Below are 20,567 nucleotides of genomic sequence, written 5' to 3'. Positions count from 1 at the left end.
CTGACCTTCTGTAATTTATTTTTAACCATACTATTTAATAATTGGTATTATACTCCTTAGTTTAGGAAAAAAAGGTATAATTTGGGGAAAGGGTGAATGTATGAGGATTTTAAAACTATTTTCTATCCTCTTCTCATTTTTAGTATGTGATGATTCATGGCTCAGAGATTATAATTCTAGGAAATATGTAAGAAAACTATGTTAAATAACAACAGTGAACCTTGAGGGCATGAGCTTTTTTCACTTTATTGTTAGCCAGTGAATATTATCCAAAATTAGAGCTGTGACTATAATTGTACAACACAAAATTATGCTAAAGAGCCTACTGGAATTCATCAGACAGCCATTAGTGGATTCTTTACATTACTAAGTGACAATCATTAGTGGATTTTTACATTGCTATATGAACATGTGTTCTTGACTGCTAATGAGAAAGGTTGTAACTGCTTTAATCAGGATGAAAACCCCTACTGCAATGGCTGTTCCTATTTAGAAAATTCACACAGCTTCAAAAATGGGTTGAAACTATTTTAATCCTAATCTACAAATCGATTATGAACAGCAAATAAAACTGGTAGGATTTCAACACTGAATAAGCTGTAACAACGGTTGTGCACACAATTCAAAATGAGGAGAATGAAAAAAACCCAGTGGAGTCGAGGTTTTACCAATTTGGAAAATTGCTTTAATGCCTAGAAAAAGTAAACATTTATGTTTCAGAGCAAGAATGGTTAAGATCTACGAGGTTGTTTTGAAGCGTGTACACAATCACTGCATAGCAGCCACTCCAAGATGAATCAGTTATCCTTTGTCCTAGAGACTTCAAAAATATATTAAACAAAACATTTCTTTTTCATGTTTGCCCAGATTAATCCATTAAGTCAGCAAAATCAAAAAAGCATAAAAGATATTTTCAGACACAATTTGAATCTACTGTGTATGAAAATGTTTAATAAAATGGCAATTTTAAGAGAATGTAAAATTGACTACACATTACCGAATGGAAAGTAGCTGAACCACACAGAGAAAACAAGGCATTCCATATCTTCAAATCCAGGTGTTTCACAATAAAAATATTAGAAAATCTTTCTGACAGGAAAGATTTCAGAATGAAATAATTTAAATAAAACTAAGATTGCAATTCTTAAAACAGGATTAACAAGCCAATTAAGTTTTTTCACTTGTACTGAAAAGAAATGCAGTTATTAAGAAACAAATATACACTTGTGATTATGTAATTGCCAAATTAAGAAATGAAGGTAGACATTTTAGGTAGACATTCTTAGACTATAAAATATTCCTTATACACACACAGACACACACACATTTCCTCAGACACAGAACACTCCCCCTCCCCAAAAAATAGTATACCAGTGAAAATTTACCATTTAATACAAATCAGAGCCCAGAATTCAACTCAACAAGATATTCTGAAGGAAAATGAAATCTAAGTATTTCTTCATGATTCACACTGTATGTATTATAAAACATTTAGCTTACACACACCATTGTGTTTGAATAACCAGTCCCTGCATGGGTCGTAGTGAGGTAGTAGTTACTGTCCCTCTCTTGGGGGACATATGATGTTTTCATATGCTGCCCTTCCAGAAAGGTCCACGTTTAATAATTGAAACCAATTACCAACATATATATATATATACTTTTATTAGACATGTTTTTCAAATCAACTTATGAAAAAAGCAAGCCTCCAAGTCTTTCAGAGACAACATTTCCAAGCAGTATTTCACTAATAAACTCTCGCAGGAACTTCCTGCTGTCTGCACCTCTGAAGCGGCAGGCAAAGAAAATCACCAAAGGACTGATTATAAGGAAATAAAATACTAATCAATTTATCAGTAAAGATGACTACAATTAAGTAGACATAGCAAATATCCAATGTAATTAAATTGGGATTTAGAAAAAAAATCAACCCCCGGCTGCACACAGTACTATTAAATGCACTAATCCTTTTCATAATGAAGTCACTTTCTATACCATGATTGAAGATTGCCACCTACCATCATCAACACTGCCAGTCCTCTGGGTGACAGGAGGATTATGGCTGTTGGCAGGGAGGACACACTGATAATGTGAGGATATGGAAATACATGCAGGTAAAACATGAAAAGGGCAGGGAAAACAGTTTTCATTGAGATGCTCACCATTATCCTTTAAAATGTACAAAGTTGCTCAACCCACACATACACATTTGTCAGACATGATCATTAGTGTTAATCTTCAACAGAAAAAAAAAAATGAAAACTGAAAAAATGCGAAAGGAGGTGATGGAACACCATTCTCCATTCTGACCCAAATGGAAAAGAAAACCAAGTATGATATCGCACTGCCTTAATATTGAAGAGCTCCCCTTAAATTTCATTTTAGCCACCATAGTCAAACTGGTATAAAAGTGCTTTGGCAAGGTGGGATGCATTCCATCGCATCTGCAAAGGCCTGCTTTTCTCTGTTGGTGGTTCAGCTTATGAAGGACATGTATGCAAAATTAACAGCTCTCACATTGCTTCAAACTCATCAATACGTTGCTTTGTGTTGCCTTGTCGAATCTGCCGAAGTGTCTTGTACTTATCACGGCCTGCTTTAACATTCTCAGCATGAAGAACATCATTTTGTGTTTTCTTGGTTTCATCTCTGGCTTGGGCTAATTCTGAGCTTAATGCCTATATTTGAAAAATAAAAAGTATGACAAACTCTAAGAAAATGGTTTAGAGATGCAAAAATATATGTATATGAACTCCCTGACTTCTTAATATATAAAACTTTCTGCTTTGAGGTAGTACTTCTTAAGGCTTATAAGCTTACTTCAGTTAGAGTATGGTGATTGTGCTTGAGGAGGAAGATTTTCCATTTCTACTCATCAACCAGGACACTGACGACTGTACATTTCTTTGGCCTTCTCAACCAACTCATAAAACAACTCAGGGTCATCACTATAGAGGAATATTACTATAAGATCTAAAATCTATACCATGAAGGAAAATTTTGCATTACTACGTTTATTTCAACTGTCACCTCATTTTCTTCTCCTTACTAATAAAGGTTTTACCATTTAGAAATATTAATGCTTTTATAGCTTTCATTTTTAATCTTGATCTAGTCCTATGCATTAAGTAGCTGACTATTTCTGCCATGTAATAAGTATCTTTGCAATTAAAAATATACTTCTGTGTAACAATCATGAGTTGACCAATGAGCATTTGCAAATACAGCCAGTTATGGAAAAAATGAGGCATGACTGAAGAACAAATACAAACCAAAACCAGTGTTATCCATGTTTAAAACTAGTAAAACCTTACGTTCTTCTGAGGCAGTGAAAAACTTGTGCATCAATCAACTCTGGAATACCTGAAGCTGCTTCTTCACACGCTCGTTCTTCTGGGTTTCTGTCACACGCTCCTCCTCACTCCTGTGGTTCATCACCCCTTCGCTGGATAACTCGGCACTGGCCTCCGCATTGTTCTCGTCATGTTCATCATGTTCGTTTTCTGTTGGAGGTACGACTGGTGGTGGTGGAGGTGGAGGTGGGGCAGACATCACAGTTTTCAACTCTTCTTTGGTCTTTTCCAAGTCTTCCTGGGCTGCAAAAGCCTGAACATTAAAAAATAAGCTGATGAACAACTTTTACTCTGTGGTAATTTAAAGAATCAATTTCTACTGCCTAACAAAAACAACATTTCAGAAAGAAATTTATTCTTACTGAAGAATGAAAGCAGGTAGGATAATTTTAGAACCAAGTCATGTAAAAATGAGCTTTAGCCATGATTATCCATCATGACTAAAAATGCTACGTAAATGCTTGATATGCAATGCTCAAGAATGCCACACCCACTGTATACATTGGCTAGGACTAAGGGCCTGGGTGCTGTCTCTGAGCTCTTTCACTTAGGGCTAGTGCTCTACCACTTGAGCCATAACCCCACTCCAGCTTTTTGCCAATTAATTGGACATGAGTCTCATGAACTCTCTTGCCTTTGCTGGCAATGAACCACAAACCTCAGACCACAGTGTCCTGAGTTAACTAGTAACAAGCATCAGCCACCAGAGCTGGCAAATACAGCCTTATTTTTTTTTTGTCAGTGTGTGACTTGATCTCTGGGCCTGGGTGCTGTTGTTGAGCTCTTCAGTTCAAGGCTACCACACTACCTCTTGAGCCACAGCGCCACTTCCAGTTTTCTGATGGTTAACTGGAGATAAGAGTCCTTCACACACATTTTAGTGCCCAAACTGGCTTTGAACTGTGATCCTCAGATCTCAGCCTCCTGAACAGCTAGGATTACAGGTGTGAGCCACCATGCCTGGCAGAAACATCCATTTCTTTTTTTTTTTGCCAGTCCTGGGGCTTAAACTCAGGGGCTGAGCACTGTCCTTAGGCTTTCTCAAGGCTAGAACTCTACCACTTGAGCCTCACACCGCTTCTGGCTTTTTTCTATGAATGTGGTATGGAGGAATCAAACCCGGGTCTTTGTACATGTTAGGCAAGCACTCTACAGCTAGGCCAAACTCCTGGCCCTGATATCTGTACATTTTACTGTAGAATTATTACCTATATATCTTTGGGCAAAATTATAATAGGTGAGTACATCAGTTCTTACTTCAGATTCAATTTATTTGAAGCTTGAATTAAACTATACCTCTACTACAGCAAAGATGACATGAATGTATCACCATGCCCAGCCATTGGTTGAGAAAGGGTTTTGTATGGACTGGCCTTGAACCATGATCCTCCTGATCTCAGCTTCCTAAGTAGCTAGGATAATAAGCTTGAACAGCTAGGGTCCAGCTTTCTCCTTGTCTTTTTATATTTCATCTCTCCCACTGAAGCATGACTTTATACTTGCGGGCTCCTTTAACAAAAGGAGACTCTTGAGTACCTGGGAACTCTTATTAACAACATAAACCCTCCAAACAGATTTATATCCCAAAAGCAGCTGCCCTGCCTTTTCCAATCTACCACAAAAGGCCTCTTAACTTTCCCGTTCTATTTTTGTCTCCTAAGTACCTAACACCCCAATCCATCCTTCATATATTATAAATAACTTAGTTACCATTAGAAAAACACACCTGATTATGCCACAATGCTGTTTTGGAATGTTGAGCCAGAAGTCTGCATGTCTTCTCTATGGCCTTGCCTTAGCAGGCAAGGCTAGACAGATCTCCTATTTCTGAACCCATCATGAACAACCATACTTCCTATAGTCAATTCCTTTTTGCATGGAACATCCACTTCTAACTAGTCCCTATTTTTCCTATCTCCTCAAACTAATTTTTTAAAGACCCAGCTCTCATGTGCATGCGTTTTCCAGACACCTGTCTTGCTCCCACAGAAATGAATCACCCTTTTTGTATTCCCCAAGTGCCAGGCCTAGCCTAAAACATACACTCATCCTTCTAGAGTCAGCACAGTGAGCTTAGTAATAGGAGAAGAGCAGCTAGTCAATACAAGCTAGAAAATGACAGGTGATTACTTTGTGTTGCCACTCAGTAGCTTCCTCTTCCTTTTTCTTCTTGGCTTCTTCTAGAAGTGCAATCTTGGCGGTGAATTCAGCAAGTTCTGCTGCCTAAAATCAACAACATAATTACCAAAACTTGAAAAAATGTATTAATAAAATGGTTTAACATAATGTATACTTCAACTGTTTCATGTTTCTTGGCTTTCATTTAAAAAAAAAAAGGCAATATTCTTGAAGATCTTAAATAGCCTATTTATAATGGGCTTCTGAAGTAATTAACTAATAAGGAGATAAAATGTTTTAAATTAATTTATAGCTTTTGAAGTAATTAATAAGGAGATAAAGTAGAAATACTTTTATTAATCTATAAAGTAATCCCATTTCAGTAGCAGGGACTTAAAATATATAACTCAAGGGCTATTTTTATTCTTATTTAGTTGGCCTGTTGCAGAAACTGCTAAGTCTAAATGAATATGAGAATCTGTTAGCAATGGGCTCCATTTATAAATAAATCATAGATTTTGTTTTGTTTCAGGTTTTGTCAAGACAGAAATGACAGGCTTTATTTATCTTAGACTAAGAAAGACCAAAGGACTCCTTACGAGCTGTTCCTGGTTCTTCATTTGGTCAGCAGCTTGTTTTGCTATGGCAGACTTGGCCTCTTCAGCAGCCCGGCGCTCCTTTTCTAGCCGTTCTGCTTCTTCCTTTGCTCGCTTTCGTTCCTGATCAAGTTCTAGAGCTTTTCGAGTCTGTTCTTCTAGTTCTGTCAAATATATGTATTTCCACAATAACCAAAGGATAATTAATTCTCGTTATTCTCATTACTGAGTAATACCAACAGAGTAGCAAGGCATCTTCTGAAGAGTTTAAAACTTAGCATCTATCTTAATACACACAGAACTCATTTTTAACGGTGTTAAAACAACTAGCTGTTTTTAGAAATCTGTTTGTAGTTTAGAGATGCCATGATAGCTAGGCATGGTAGCTCATGCCTGTAGTCCCAACGACTCAGGAGGTAAGTAGAGAGATCATGTCTGAAACTAGCCTAGGGCAAAAGCAAGGATGCGACCCAACTGATACCAGTTCGTGCTTAGGAAACATGAGGATGTGAGTTCAAATCCAGTACCCCCCTCTCAAAAAAAACAGATGCAAAGACATGAAAACATTTTATAACTGAAGTTTTGTCAAAATTAGAAGCATATACCTTTATTTAAAAAAATCATTTCATTTGAAGCTGACTTCAGGAAAACAAAATCTTCAAAAGAAGGTTGGAGAGAACTGGTTGTGACTCAGTACTGCATTTGTCTAGTGTCAATTTCAAATGTTTATACTTACTTAGGGATGGGACCCCATCTAAACAGGAAACCCCTGCCTAAGTACACCTTATATACACAGCATGAAGCCAATTTTATGCAGTATTTCTAGGGCACCTATGTTGTGAATGAGACCTTGACATGAGGCCAAATGTGGAATTTTCCACTCGTCACATCATGGAAGCACACTAGGCTTTCAGGTTTGGGGGCATTTTATCTCTTTTAAATCAGAAAACAGCAATCTTAAGAAAATCTAAGACATGAAGTTCTTAAGTGAATTACTAAAGACTGCGTTACTGGCATAGATACAAATCCTAAGGCATGATGACATGAATCATCTAAACAAACCAGTTAACTAAAGAATAGAAAGCTTATCTCAAACACTTGCATTCCCATATCAGTAGTGCCATTCTTCATAACAGTTAAAAAGGAAAAGCAACTCAAGCGTCCTGAGAGCCCAGCCTTTTCACAAGGAATCCTGACCTGAGCCACCGTGGACGCACCTCAACATCATTATGCTAAGTGAAGGGATCCAGTTCCCAAAGCCTACACAGTACAGGATTCTGTTTAGTAGGTAGAGTTAAACAAAAATCATAAAGAGAAGTACCTGCCCAGGGCTTCAGGCAGGAAGAATGAAGGGCTATTGCCTAATAGGTAGAGTTTTAGTTTTATAAATTCAGGAGTTACAGAATGTGGTACATATTCAAAATGAATGTATGTAATATCATTGAAAAATAAATTTAGAAATGGGTATGATGGTATACTTTTAGAAATGGGTATAATGTATACTTTTTATTACAAGACAAATAATACAGTGCTTTATCTCATAACAAAATTTCTAACTATGACACACGCCAGAGAAATAAGTTTGGAGGTCAAAGTTAAATGTTGACAAAATGCATTCATTTCCCAATGTTATTTTAAAAATGTTTTTACATTTTTAAAATGGTATATATAAATCAATAGCTGCTTGACAGGATATACAAAAATCTAAATAAAGGCTAGGCACTGGTGGCTTATCCCTGTAATTCCTAGCTACTCAGGAAGCGAAGATCTGAGGATCCCAGTTCAAAGCCAACTAAGGGCATGAAGGTCTGTGAGACTCTTACCTCCAACTAACCACCAGAAAGCCAGAAATGGCACTGTGACTCAAGTGGTGAGCACTAGCCTTGAGATGAAGCATTCAGGGACAGGGTCAGTGCCCAGACTCAGAGCTCAAGTCTCACAACCAACTCCCCACACCCCACCAAAAAAAAAAAAAACATCTAGAGCAGTGCCTAGCGCACACAGGTACTTATTATTAAATATCCAGAGGAAGACAGTATACTCCCAAATTTCTTCTATTGTTCTCATTGGAGATCCAAGTTCCACTATGTTATGTAATGGTAAAAGTAACTGAATGCAAGATGGGTATATTTCATGTCAAATATATCTTCAGAATGGTTAAAAATCATAAAGTTAGGTAACAATGTTCGCTAATGTATGAAAAAGTTTCTTAAAAATAGTTTATTCTATAAAATATCACGAATTAGGTATAGCCGAAATTAGTGCATTTGAATGGAAGTTAAGCACAGATTAGAACAGTATGTAGCTTTTAAGATAGTTGAGCAAAGCTTTATTAGAAAAAATAAACTAATGTCCTTTGCCTTAAGATAACTGATTTGAATTGTCTTGATAGGGATGTTCTATATTATTTCTCATGTTCTAGCTCTCTTATATTCTCTAGGGCTTCTCTGAGTAGTTTTTGTAATGAAAATCATTAATATTTTTGTTATACATCCTAAATAAATGAGATTGAAAGATTTAGTAAGTAAAGATGTAAGAGTTCTATGATTCAATCTTTTAATATCCATTAATGTAAGGCAGATTATTCTGAATGTGTGATGTTGACCTCAGACCTTGTTTGCATGTGTGAGTGCCATCTGAGATATACCTCTAATCCACACATTTCTTTTCATGACTATTTCTCCTTATACTAGTCATGTGGCTCTTGCTACATTAGATCTCTCGATCTATATTTCAATAAACTACACCTTTGCTTTCACACATGCTAACTGCTTATATTCCTAGACTATAAGACAAAGTAAGTACTTCATGTATGTCTGCTTATACTGAAGAAAAAGGGACCTGATGTGGGAGAAACAGAATCAGACTGGAATTTAAGAAACAATTTCTGCTCTGAGGATGGTCTATAAACAAATGTTTCATAGGCAACTGGATTCTAGGTTCCAAGTCTTTTATAGCTCTGAGAAGCTTGACCTACTAAGAAGTCAAGAAAACTCAAACGTTTCTAAGAAGATATGGTTTTTTTGTTTTTGCCAGTCCTGGGCTTGAGCTCAGGGCCTGAACACTGTCCTTGGACTTTCTTAAGGCTAGGGCTCTACTACTTGAGCCACGGCACCACTTCCAGCTTTTTTTCTATGTATGTGGTACCGAGGAATCAAACCCAGGTCTTGGTGCATGATAGGCAAGTACTCTACCACTAGGCCAAACTCCCGGCCCCTTTTTGTTTTTTGTTTTTTTAAAAAAAACCTATTTCTAATACATTTGGAATTAGAATGACCAATCATCTGTGACTTTCCTTCTGGTCACTTCTGAAGAAAAATAGGGATTTATTTAAGAAAGAGTTCTAGTTGTTAGAAAATTAATTTTACAAACATAACATTAACCTGAGATCTTAATGCTTAGAAAAGTCCAAACATTTTATTCTATTCAAGCATTCTATTATTTTGCTCTCTCTGCTACTTTAGTAAAAGTGATATATCCTGAAGTTATTTAAGATAAACCATCCTGTAAATCCTCTGTATGTTTTCTACATACTCTATAGTATTTTGGCTACATGCTGCCTGGGAAATTATCAAATGCAAACAAAAAAACAGGGTTCCTTTATCTGGGAATCAAACCCAAGGCCTTACACACGCTAGAATGCTTCCAACTTGAGTGTCTTCTAATATAAAGTTTTGGTTTTTTTTTTTTTTTTTTTTTGCCAGTCCTGGGGCTTGAACTCAGGGTTTATGCACTGTCTTGGACTTTCTCGAGGCTAGAGCTCTACCAGTTAACCCATAACACCATTTCCAGCTTTTTCTATGTATATGGTAGCAAGGAATCGAACCTGGGTCTTCATGCATGCTAGGCAAGCACTCTTACCGCTAGGCCAAATTCCTGGCCTATAAAGTATTTTTTAGGAGTTGTTTCAAAAACTGTTGTATAGTCATAACAACGAAAAGCACTTTAAAGTCTTTAAAATTTCATGAAGCACTCTATAAATGCCTTTGTTTAAATGCCATATGATGTGGGATGTGCTCTTATTTTTGGAAACCTCAATAGTAGTAAGTCTAAACTAAATGAAAGAAAGCTGCATCACAGAATTCAACAGTGCCTCAACATATATGATTTCATCAATTTGGCTTAAAAAAATGCAATTGTCCTTACATAGCATAAATAAAATGACACAGAAATACTATGTTCAGATAACAGAGTGAGATCTAAAAGCTTACCTTTTTGGGCTTTCATCGTCTGCTCTTCAATTTGCCTCAAACGCTCAATTAGTTCTTCCTTTTCACGTTCTATTCTTTCTTTTTCCTTTTCTGCTATTTCTCTTTTTTTCTTTTCATTTTCTAATTGTGCCCTTAGAAGGAATTACAATTTCTATGTTACAAATTGATAGGTTAAGTTCACTTGTGTCCAAAATATGTATGTTAAAAACACAGGGAGGTACTGTTATACTCATGAGCAGATACATGGGTTGGGCTCATTAATGTAGTATAGGGTCAGAATGAAGACAGATGACTGTTAAAAACTTAGGACATTATAGAATATTCTTAGGACGTTAGAATGTTTATGACATTATAGAAAAAATGTTTAAGGCAATGGGGAAATAAGATTTACCATTTATATACAGGCTGAACTCTGACAACTATTATGTCAACCTTCTAAAACTGAAGCTGGACAGATGCCCACCCCAGGAAAGTGCCTTCTTTAATTAGCAAGAGCCTTCCAGTGAGCAAATAACAAAGGCTTGAAGGAAAAACAAGCATCCTAAATAGGAAAAGTTTGGAAAGGTCTGATGAAATGAATTAACACAAATTTGAGGTGGTAACATACCATTTGTGCCTAGAAATGAGTTTCAACAATTTTGATAATTTCATTAGAATGTCAACAGTTATTTAAGGCTGTTTAAAAAAGACCATCAATGTTCCATGAGAAGTAATGCTAAGTGGTATTTATGAATGGCCTGATGAGAGTGTTTTTTTTTTCTTTTTGTGGGTCATGAGGCTTGAACTCAGCCTGGGCACTGTCTCTGAGCTCTTCAGCTCAAGGCTACTGCCCTACCCTTGAGCCAAGCCCCACTTCCCATTTTCTACAGGTTAAATAGAGATAAGAATCTCAAGGTCCTTTTGTGTGACAGGGCTGGCTTTGAACCTTGATCCTCAGATCTCAGCTTCCTGAGTAGCTAAGATTACAGTCATGGGCCACCCCACCCAGCGGGTCTTTCTTTTAAATATAGCCAAATTCATTGATCATACATCAATAGCCTACCTTGGATCAGATTCATGCTGTGGCCCAAAGCCAAAAGGTGAAGTAAAGTCAAATGTGAAACTGTTACTTAATATGTTCAAATTAGTACATCAGTGTCAATGACAGTAATTTTCCATTAAAAAAAATCAGGCCAGGAGTTTGGCCTAGTGGTAGAGTGATTGCCTAGCAGGCACAAAGACCGGGGTTCTTTTCCTTGGTACCACATACAAAGAAAAAAGCCAGAAGCGGTGCTGAGGCTCAAGTGGTAGAGCTCTAGCCTTGAGAAAGCCCAAGGACAGTGCTCAGGCCCTGAGCTCAAGCACAGGACTGGCAAAAAAAAAAACAACAACAAAAAAACTGGTCTGGTTTATCTCTAACACTTGTTCAATTTTGCATAGAAGACATTACTGCCATCTAGTGTTATTTTTGAATTCTAGGCACAAGAGCACACGTCCAATCTCTTTTACTATTAAAAATATTTCCTTACTTTACAAGCCTACATTGTGAAATTCCTACAGATTCTAGATACCCATCAGCCCTTGTTTGACTTTGGAATAAATATAGGTGATCGAAATCTGCAAAAGGCAAAACAAACACCCTACTACACATACATCAGGCTACACAGCAAGTGTAAAGGAACTCATACTAGCAATTAAGAACTAAGGGCTTATAAATGAAAGAACCTCCAAGATATAGAAACAAGAGCCATATAAGGTGTGACTGTTGTTCTAAATGTATTATTTCTCATCTCTTTTGTTGTCCCTTGGTGATCTCATATTGTTATAGTATCTCACCTTGTTATCTGATATATTATATATGTTATATTGAAAACAAGATGAGGGGAGGAGGTAGGAGAGGAAAATGGGGACCAAACTATAAGAAGGGGTAGCAAAGATTGTTAAATAATGTACCTTCTATCTGGCGAATATAATGTAACCCTTCTATTACTTACAATAAAAAATTAAAAAAATTTAAAAGCCACATAGTACTCCTATCTATGAAATGAGAATAAAGGGCAGACAAATTTAATGATAAAAGATCTTAAATAAAGACCAGGTGAAAGAATAGAACCACAACATCCAAAAGCACATGACTGTAAAAATTACTCGATTTCCATTGATCATGGTGCCTTATACTTTCCTAATAGGTGTTAACTTTGAGTCTCTAAATTTTTTTCCAAATAAAGCATAAACCAAATTAACCTAGACTCAAACTTGCAAATTGTGTTGTTGAACCCAGAAATAATCCGATTCCAGGGTTGACAGGACTTCATTCAATTTTTAAAACAATGACCACTAAACTCAAAATTCGAGAGACACTCAGTATTTAGTTTTTCAGCTGAGTTGTTTCAAAGTTAAACATGCAGCATAGTTTTACCCTATAATTAAGAAACAGCATAAGAAACCTGAAAATTTCAAACTACTCTAAAAGACATGTATGAAGTTGTGAAGAACTGTTGCTTAGAAATACATCAACTTCTACCTCAAAAATTACATACTCACTATTGTCAATCTTAACACAATGAAAAGAAACATCTGAAATTAAGAGTACATCAATTAAAATGAAAGGCTAAATATAAATGCACACCTTTCCAACTGCTTCTGATGTTTCTCCTCCCGAGCCTGAGCCTTCATCTGCTGGACTTCAATGGTATCGGGCTTCCTTCTCCGCATGTATAGCTCATGGTTTCCCATACACAAGGCCAAAATCCGCTTATTGATTCTCAGACGAGGTGCATAAAAAACAAAATCCTGAACACAAAGGTGTTCCAGATTTAAACACTTTCTAAGATAATCTTTCAAAACAACTCACTACATTTCAAAATTCCATCTATGGGACACTTCCACACAAATGAACTCTACATCTGGAGGGTTTTGTAAAGGGGTTAACATGCTCTCGATGTAGACATACTGAATGCCATCTGTTCCTTTTCTTTTCCACAGTAAGAGCACCTCTCCTTCCAGCCCAGTGGAACAGAGTTGTATTTTGCCTTTGTCATTAATGTCAAAGTTGGTCTTTGTTTATGGCTGTTTTCTATGACTCTCTATGTATGTCCTCTGTATCTTTCATCTTTTCAGTAACTAAAAGAGCAGTAGAGTGTATCTGTTCTGACACAGAAAAATTTTTAAAAATCTGTTTAAATCTAAAGTATGAGGCTTCAAAGTTAGAATTCTTAACATAATATTCAGTGAAGAGTTAACGTTAGAATAGGGCTACCTCTAACTACATTCTAGTGACCAAGAAATAATTTCTAGAAATTATTTCTTAGGAATAGTGATTGTATATCACCTACTTTCTAATCGAATTTCATTAAAACTATCTTGCAAAGGTGGAAATCTTGTGTTTTAGAAATATTCATTACTGGGACTGGGAGTCTGGCCTAGTGGTGGAGTGCTTGCCTACCATGCACAACATCCCGGGTTCAATTCCTCAGTACCAAATACACAGAAAAAGTCAGAAATGGTGCAGTGACTCAAGTGGTAGAGCTCTAGCCTTGAGAAAGTCCAAGGACAGTGCTCAGGCCCTCAGTTAAAGCCTCAGGACTGGCAAATAAATAAATAACAAAAACAACAACAACACACACACACACACACACACAAAACCACTTCATTATTGCAGCACTTAGAAACACTTGGAAACTTAAAGTATGGAAAGACTTAGCCATGTTCCTAGAAGCAATTTAATAAGTGATTATCTTCTACATCACATCATAGGTAATTAGGGGAAACTCACAGAATACATAAAAGATAGGGAAAAGAAGCCACTCTACTTACAGGAGCCTTTTTATCAATTGGCTTTATAACAAATTTTTTGTCATTAAATGAAATATTCCGAATCTCACTCCATGGAAAACCAATTTTAGGTGTTAACCTTAAAAAAATAAGAGCATCCATTTAACTAATGGCAGGAAACAATTGACAAAATTTATAACTTCAAGCCACCTTCATTCAATAAACAGATTTTTCTAAATATATCTTACTCATAACATACATCTGACATTATCATATAAGGGGAAGTATGACAAATTACATCACATAAAACCATACCATACAAAGAACATTACCATTTGTAATGTTCATTACAAATTCAAGCATCAGTATAGTTATTTTCCTAAAATTACCTAATAAAACCATCTGTAAACAGATATGCTCTTCTTGCTTTAGTTCTGTTCAGGTTTTATTCTGCTTTCTCTCAAACTACAACAACTGTTAGCTTAAATACATTTAAGAAAGAGAAAAAAATAATAACTTCTAATTCTGGATATAAACTCTGTTTAATTCTTATGGATATATGAATATCTGAAACACTGAATTTCACTATATCATAAAAGGATTATTGTTATGATATGTGCATTGTATCACAAAGAATTTTAAGACACAAAATTGGCTACGTAGTAGAGCTGGAATTCAAACTCAAAAACAAGTCATTGCTTTCTCTACAAACCTGTTCTTCCCTAATGCTGAGAGTACTGAAATAGGCCACTGATCCTGGCATTGTTTCCCCCTTTTTACCATTCTACATACAAGGATGTAAAACTAATCTAGAATAGATCATTCTGTTTATGCTTTTCTTGTACTTACTGTTTAAAGAAAAGTTATCAAATGAATCATAGTTCTAAATACAAGAGTGAAAATGATTCTGATACCAACATTTGCCGGAAGGTGTATGTTAGTCAGCTTCTGATAACAGAACAAGAATTCCTAAAGATACACTTTTAACACCAGCAGAAGGTACTATAGCACATTTTTTGTTTTTCCTGTATAAAACATTCTAGAATCAAGATGCATGTGGCACACTGTCCTCTAATGACAGAAATACGTAACCTGCTTGAAAAGGCCATAGGGTACTTCTGAAGTAACAAATACCCTGATACATGTTATGTGCTATTTAAAATAAGTGATCTATATAATTCTCAACAATCTTTAACATGAACCTGGGAACTAACACAAAAACCTTTGGCCTGGTGCTTGTGCTTCATGCCTGTAATCCTAGCTATTTGGGATGCTGAGATCTGAGCATCTCAGTTCAAAGCCAGGGCAGGCAAGAAAAATCCACGATACTTACTTCCAATTAGCCAACAGAAAACTGGAAGTGGAACTCAATGTGCTAGAGCACTAGCCTTGAGCAGAAGGGCTCAAGCCACATGACCAACTAAAAACAACATTTTGAAAAAACAAGACTGCTAAGTATGGTGATACTAGTGAATTGTTGGAGTTCAAAAACAAAGGATCAGCCAAGCAAATTAATGACTCAGTTCAAACTCCAGTAGCAAATAGATGGTCAATCTCAAAATACGAGACTATTCACTATGCACGTTACTAGGAATATTCTATTTAACTAATATCTAAAAAAATAATTCATTTAAAAATGTGTTCTAAAATTCAGCGCACCTCTATTAGTTTTGTTCTCTCACTGCTCATGATTTCTTATATATTTTAACATGTTTTTTTTTGTCAGTCATGGGACTTAAACTCTGGGCCTGGGCACTGTTCGTGAGTTCTTCAGCTCAAGGCTATGACCCTACCCCTGGAGCCACAGTGCCACTTCCAGTTTTCTGTGATTAATTGGAGATAAGAGTCTCACGGACTTTTTAGTGCCCAGGCTAGATTTGAACCTTGATCCTCAGATCTCAGCCTCCTAAGTACCTAGGATTACAGGCATGAGCCACTGCGCCAAGCTTAACATTTCTTTTCTTCAGCCATAATATTTAAGCAATTGTCCTGACTTGTTGGGAGAAAAAGTTTTAATTAAGTTACCTCACAAGTCACAAGAAACAAATGAGCACACATCAAATAAAATCAAACTGTGCCATTTGAGGAGTATACCTAGAAGCAGACTCTGAAATTACAATGTGCTACAAAAATGGAAACATAGTATCAAAAACTAAGAGGTTTATCTTTGTGACTGCTGTTTAATGTAGTCTGTGAAGTTATTTCTTTTCTCTTTTCTCCCCTTATGGTTAGTCTCATGTGGTTACTGTATCTGATTTTGTTACCTTGTATATTATATATACATTTATTTATTTGACATAAGGATGGGCAGGGGGAAAACAAGATGACTGGGAGGTAGTGGGGGCAATGAGAGGGAGACAAGAAGTAATGTACTCCACTACTTGATGAATGTAACTATAACCCCTCTTTACATTACCCCAACAATAAGATACAATTAAATAAAAAGTCTATGGCATAGTTAATGCCTAACAGAAAAATCTGTCAATGTGAAAAAAAGCAAAGTGAAGACAAGAAACAACCTACAAACTACAAAATTAGCTCCTTATGAAAATAATTTACTTACTTGTCATCATGCTCATAAATATTCAGACCCAAAGCATCAACACCTAGCCATAATTCAGTACCCTTCTTATTTTTTATTTCGAAATAGTTGACGCCATACATTTCTAGATCTTGTGCAATCTTCAGGTATTCCATCATTGAATCTTCCCTGTTAAAATAAAGCTTAATGTATTATGTTTAAGTAGAATTACCTAAACTCCAAATTAAAACTGCTAAAGTACCTTGGATTAAATTGAGTATTTTTATTAACTTTTTTCTTTTCTTTTGCCCATCCCAGGGCTTGAACTCAAGACCTGAGCATTGTCCTTAAGCTTTCTTGAGGCTAGAGCTCTACCACTTGAGCCACAGCACCACTCCTGGCTTTTTCTATGTATATGGTACCAAGGAATTGAACCCAGGTCTTCATGCATGCTAGGCAAGCACTCTTACTACTAGGGCAAACTCCTAGCCCCTTTTTATTTACTCTTACCAATCAAATTATATAGGAGGATAATTTATGTTAAAATGTTTCATGAAATGCAAATACTTAAAACTTGAAAAGCACAAAAGCAGCCATCAAAATACCTTAGCATCCCTCTATGTTCTTCATGCCAGTTCTGTATTCTTTCTTCCCACTGCTCTTTTGTCAATTTGTGTTGTTCCAAAACACTACAAGGAAGAAAAATCTATTACTAAGTATCTATTATCCAAAAATCAATATTCCTTTAGAAGTCTGGAATCCATTTGCTGATTTGACTCCAGTGGTTGACATACAGATCAATGTATGTAATAAAAGTGAATAGAAAGAAATGTATACATACAAGAATATGTAAGACTGATGAAATCACAGTAGGCAGTGCTTTTGTCAGTTATCTCAGCTATAATTTTTTTTTTTTGGCCAGTCCTGGGCTTGGGCTCAGAGCTTGAGCACTGTCCTTGGACTTTCTCAAGGCTAGCACTCTACCGCATGAGCCATAGCACCACTTCTGGCTTTTTGCTACGTATGTGGGGTACTGAGAAATCGAACCAGGTCTTCGTGCATGCTAGGCAAGCACTCTACCAGTAGGCCAAACTCCCAGCCCCTATATTTTTTTTTCTTTTTCTTTTTTTTTTTTTTTGCCAGTCCTGGGCTTGAGCTCAGGGCCTGAGCACTATCCTTGGACTTTCTGAAGGCTAGAGCTCTACCACTTCTGGCTCAGCACCACTTCCGGTTTTTTTCTATGAATGTGGTACCAAGGAATTGAACCTGGGTCATCGTGCATGCTAGGCAAGCACTCTACCACTAGGCCAAAGTCCCGGCCCCTCTCAGCTATAATTCTGTACTGGTTAGCACAAGATGCTTCTATTAGGGAAGGAATCTGAAGGACTTTTTCTTTTTAACAAATGCATCTGGAATCTACAATTATCTCAGAACAAAAAGATTCTAGATAGCTTTAATTTAAAATAACACATGCTGGCCGGGAGTTTGGCCTAGTGGTAGAGTGCTTGTCTAGCATGCACGAAGACCCAGGTTCAATTCCTCGATACATAGGAAAAAAAAAGCTGGAAGTGGTGCTGAGGCTCAAGTGGTAGAGCTCCGCCTTGATAAAGTCCAAGGACAGTGCTCAGGCCCTGAGCCCAAGCCCAGGACTGGCATGCATGCATGCATGCATACATACATACATACATACATACATACATAAATAACACATGCTTTAAAAATGCCTGCTGTAAAAGCATTTTGTAGGAATTCAAATGTTTCAAATACATAAATATGTGCAACCAAAATGGTTTTCATCAGAAAAGTTAAAAACAGAGAGAAAAACAATTTCTTTAGAACTAAAAGGCTGTCTATACTCACCAACCTTACCTTCCAAATCTGACATTCACTGCCTCTAACCCACTAACTAGCATTTAGCTTCAATTCCAAATTTCTTATGAAAGTCACTAATTCCTAAATCCACCTGCTACTTCAGTTTCTGCCTTTCTAACTTGGCTCCCATGTATAATACTCTTAGTCTCACTTGTGGATCTTTATTTTTTTTCTCAGTATTCCTTACAGGGCCCTCTTCCTTTGCACTCTCACATCTGAAGTCCAAGAGAGTCTATCCTACATCTTTTTCTCACTTTGCATCTACTTCAAGTCATTCTTCATTCCCATGCTTTCATTACCTCCTATTTACTAATTAGTCTCAAAACTTTAAGAAAGTTCAGACTGCTCTAAATACCAAATTTCTCTTATGTACCAAATCTGAGTTTGCCCTCCTTTCACATTTGTATTTTCCTCCCCTTGATAAAAAGTATTACCAAGGCTGGGAGTTTGGCCTAGTGGTTAAAGTGCTTGCCTAGCATGCACGAAGACCCGGGTTCGATTCCTTGGTACCACATACATAGAAAAAAAAAGCCGGAAGTGGTGCTGAGGCTCAAGTGGTAGAGCTCTAGCCTTGAGAAAGTCCAAGGACAGTGCTCAGGCCCTGAGCTCAAGCCCAGGACTGGCAAAAAAAAAAAAAAAGTATTACCAACCAGCTACCCCTCCAAGACAGAAAACTATGCAAACACAGCTCTTTTCACAAAGAAGTAATATATATGGTAGAGTTCAATGTTCATTATCCATATCACCAGAAACTAAATTCTGTACAATACTAGATTCTCATCTGGTTTTTCCATGTGAACAGGAGACCCTCTCTCCTGGTTCTGAAACAAAGTTCTAAATAAACTTTCTAGTATTAAAGAGTGTATGCTACAAAAATTAAGAACTACAGTACCGAAAGACATTGTTTGATGTTGTATTTTCTAGTAAATCAAATAACCAAAGTATGTGTACCATATTTTACAGTTAAAACTGTAAACACAGTTTATGAGTTGTATTTATAAGGTAGGCATGGGCTAGAGTTGATCGTCAGCAGGGCAGAATGCTTATCCCCATTTTACAGCTGTAGATCCTGAGGCTCAATACTTTGGGTTGTATACCTATGTCATATACCTATGTTGTATAACTAGCAGAGGGCAGAAGTCAGGTAGAAGCCCTAATGCCTGTCTACTGATATCCCCTGTACCATGCTACTTTGAAAGTGTGGTAGAGGCAGTACTAAACTATGACGACAGCACCAATGAGGAGTCTGAAGCCTGCAAGCCTTTTCATGAAGCTTAACACCCTCTGTGGAGGAAACACAGCCTAACACTTATTCTCAGACATTTACTAAGCACTAATCTGCCTTGCTAGAATATTACCAAGCAACAACAGTTTATACACCCTTCCTTCAAGCCCGAATTGTTAAAGTCTCTTTTAATGCCTATCCATAGAAATAGAGAAGAGTACTTAAATCTAAGTAGCAGCTAAGTCGTGACTAGTTGGCAATTTTTAGACTACTTTAACAAACCTGTAGAATGTGTTCTGCACTGAGTATAATATGAAGGCACATCTCACTCACCGCTGGGGTAGGAGTCTATCATTAGCCAGGTAGCCTGGTTTGTGAATCTCCTTATTGTAATCTCCATATTTGGCTTGGACAGCATAGGAAGCCAAAAGAACGGCAGTTTCTGGTGGGCAATATATCTCGTCATTTAAGATGGCTTCTTTAACTTGCAAGAAGAAAAGTCTCTGGGTTATTTCTTGGATTAATTCTTCAGAAACATCTTCAGGAAAGAATTTAGCTCTAAACTTGAACTGCAAAGGATTCTCTTTTTTGACATCTTGTTGTGTTACCTAGAATAATAATTTCAAGTAATCAGAAAAAAAAATCCTGCAGGCCTGAATGGTAAAAACAAAACAAAACAACAACAACAAAAATCGCTGCGAGAGAAGAGCAGGAAACTAGAGAGAAGAGCAGGACACTACATTCCTCATTTAAAATGGAAACAAGAGCTTGATCTTGAGTGATTGTTGTTCTTAATGTACTATGTTATTTCTCTTCTCCTTTGTTGCCCTTTGGTTAATCTCATATTGTTAGTGTATCTGACTTTGATACCTGGTATATTGTATATACGATTATTTGTTTATTTGAAATAGGAAAAGG

At 36.7% G+C, this 20,567-nt stretch overlaps 1 protein-coding gene across 2 annotated transcripts in view; it reads right to left on the bottom strand.

Moving 5' to 3' along the window:
* The window catches only part of Rdx (radixin), a 64,177-nt gene that overhangs the window by 21,091 nt on the left and 22,519 nt on the right, over window positions 1-20,567 (bottom strand). The window contains exons 5-14 of one of the 2 annotated variants that reach the window (XM_090319562.1): window positions 19,983-20,257; window positions 17,158-17,241; window positions 16,595-16,741; window positions 14,074-14,170; window positions 12,887-13,050; window positions 10,279-10,409; window positions 6,071-6,231; window positions 5,484-5,576; window positions 3,364-3,606; window positions 2,518-2,678 (exon numbers count right to left, since the gene is read on the bottom strand). In XM_090319562.1, the coding sequence (XP_090175688.1) occupies window positions 2,518-2,678; window positions 3,364-3,606; window positions 5,484-5,576; window positions 6,071-6,231; window positions 10,279-10,409; window positions 12,887-13,050; window positions 14,074-14,170; window positions 16,595-16,741; window positions 17,158-17,241; window positions 19,983-20,257 (1,556 nt within the window). Of the gene's footprint in view, window positions 1-230; window positions 2,679-3,363; window positions 3,607-5,483; window positions 5,577-6,070; window positions 6,232-10,278; window positions 10,410-12,886; window positions 13,051-14,073; window positions 14,171-16,594; window positions 16,742-17,157; window positions 17,242-19,982; window positions 20,258-20,567 lie in introns of those variants that run through there. The other variant, XM_090319563.1, reaches the window with a different exon arrangement.

Source organism: Megascapheus bottae, chromosome 27 (genome assembly GCF_031878675.1).
Source record: "Megascapheus bottae isolate mThoBot1 chromosome 27, mThoBot2.hap1, whole genome shotgun sequence".
Classification (NCBI taxonomy): domain Eukaryota; kingdom Metazoa; phylum Chordata; class Mammalia; order Rodentia; family Geomyidae; genus Megascapheus; species Megascapheus bottae.
Note: the sequence above shows the minus strand (reverse complement) of the source record. Positions and strands in the feature narration are given on the sequence as shown.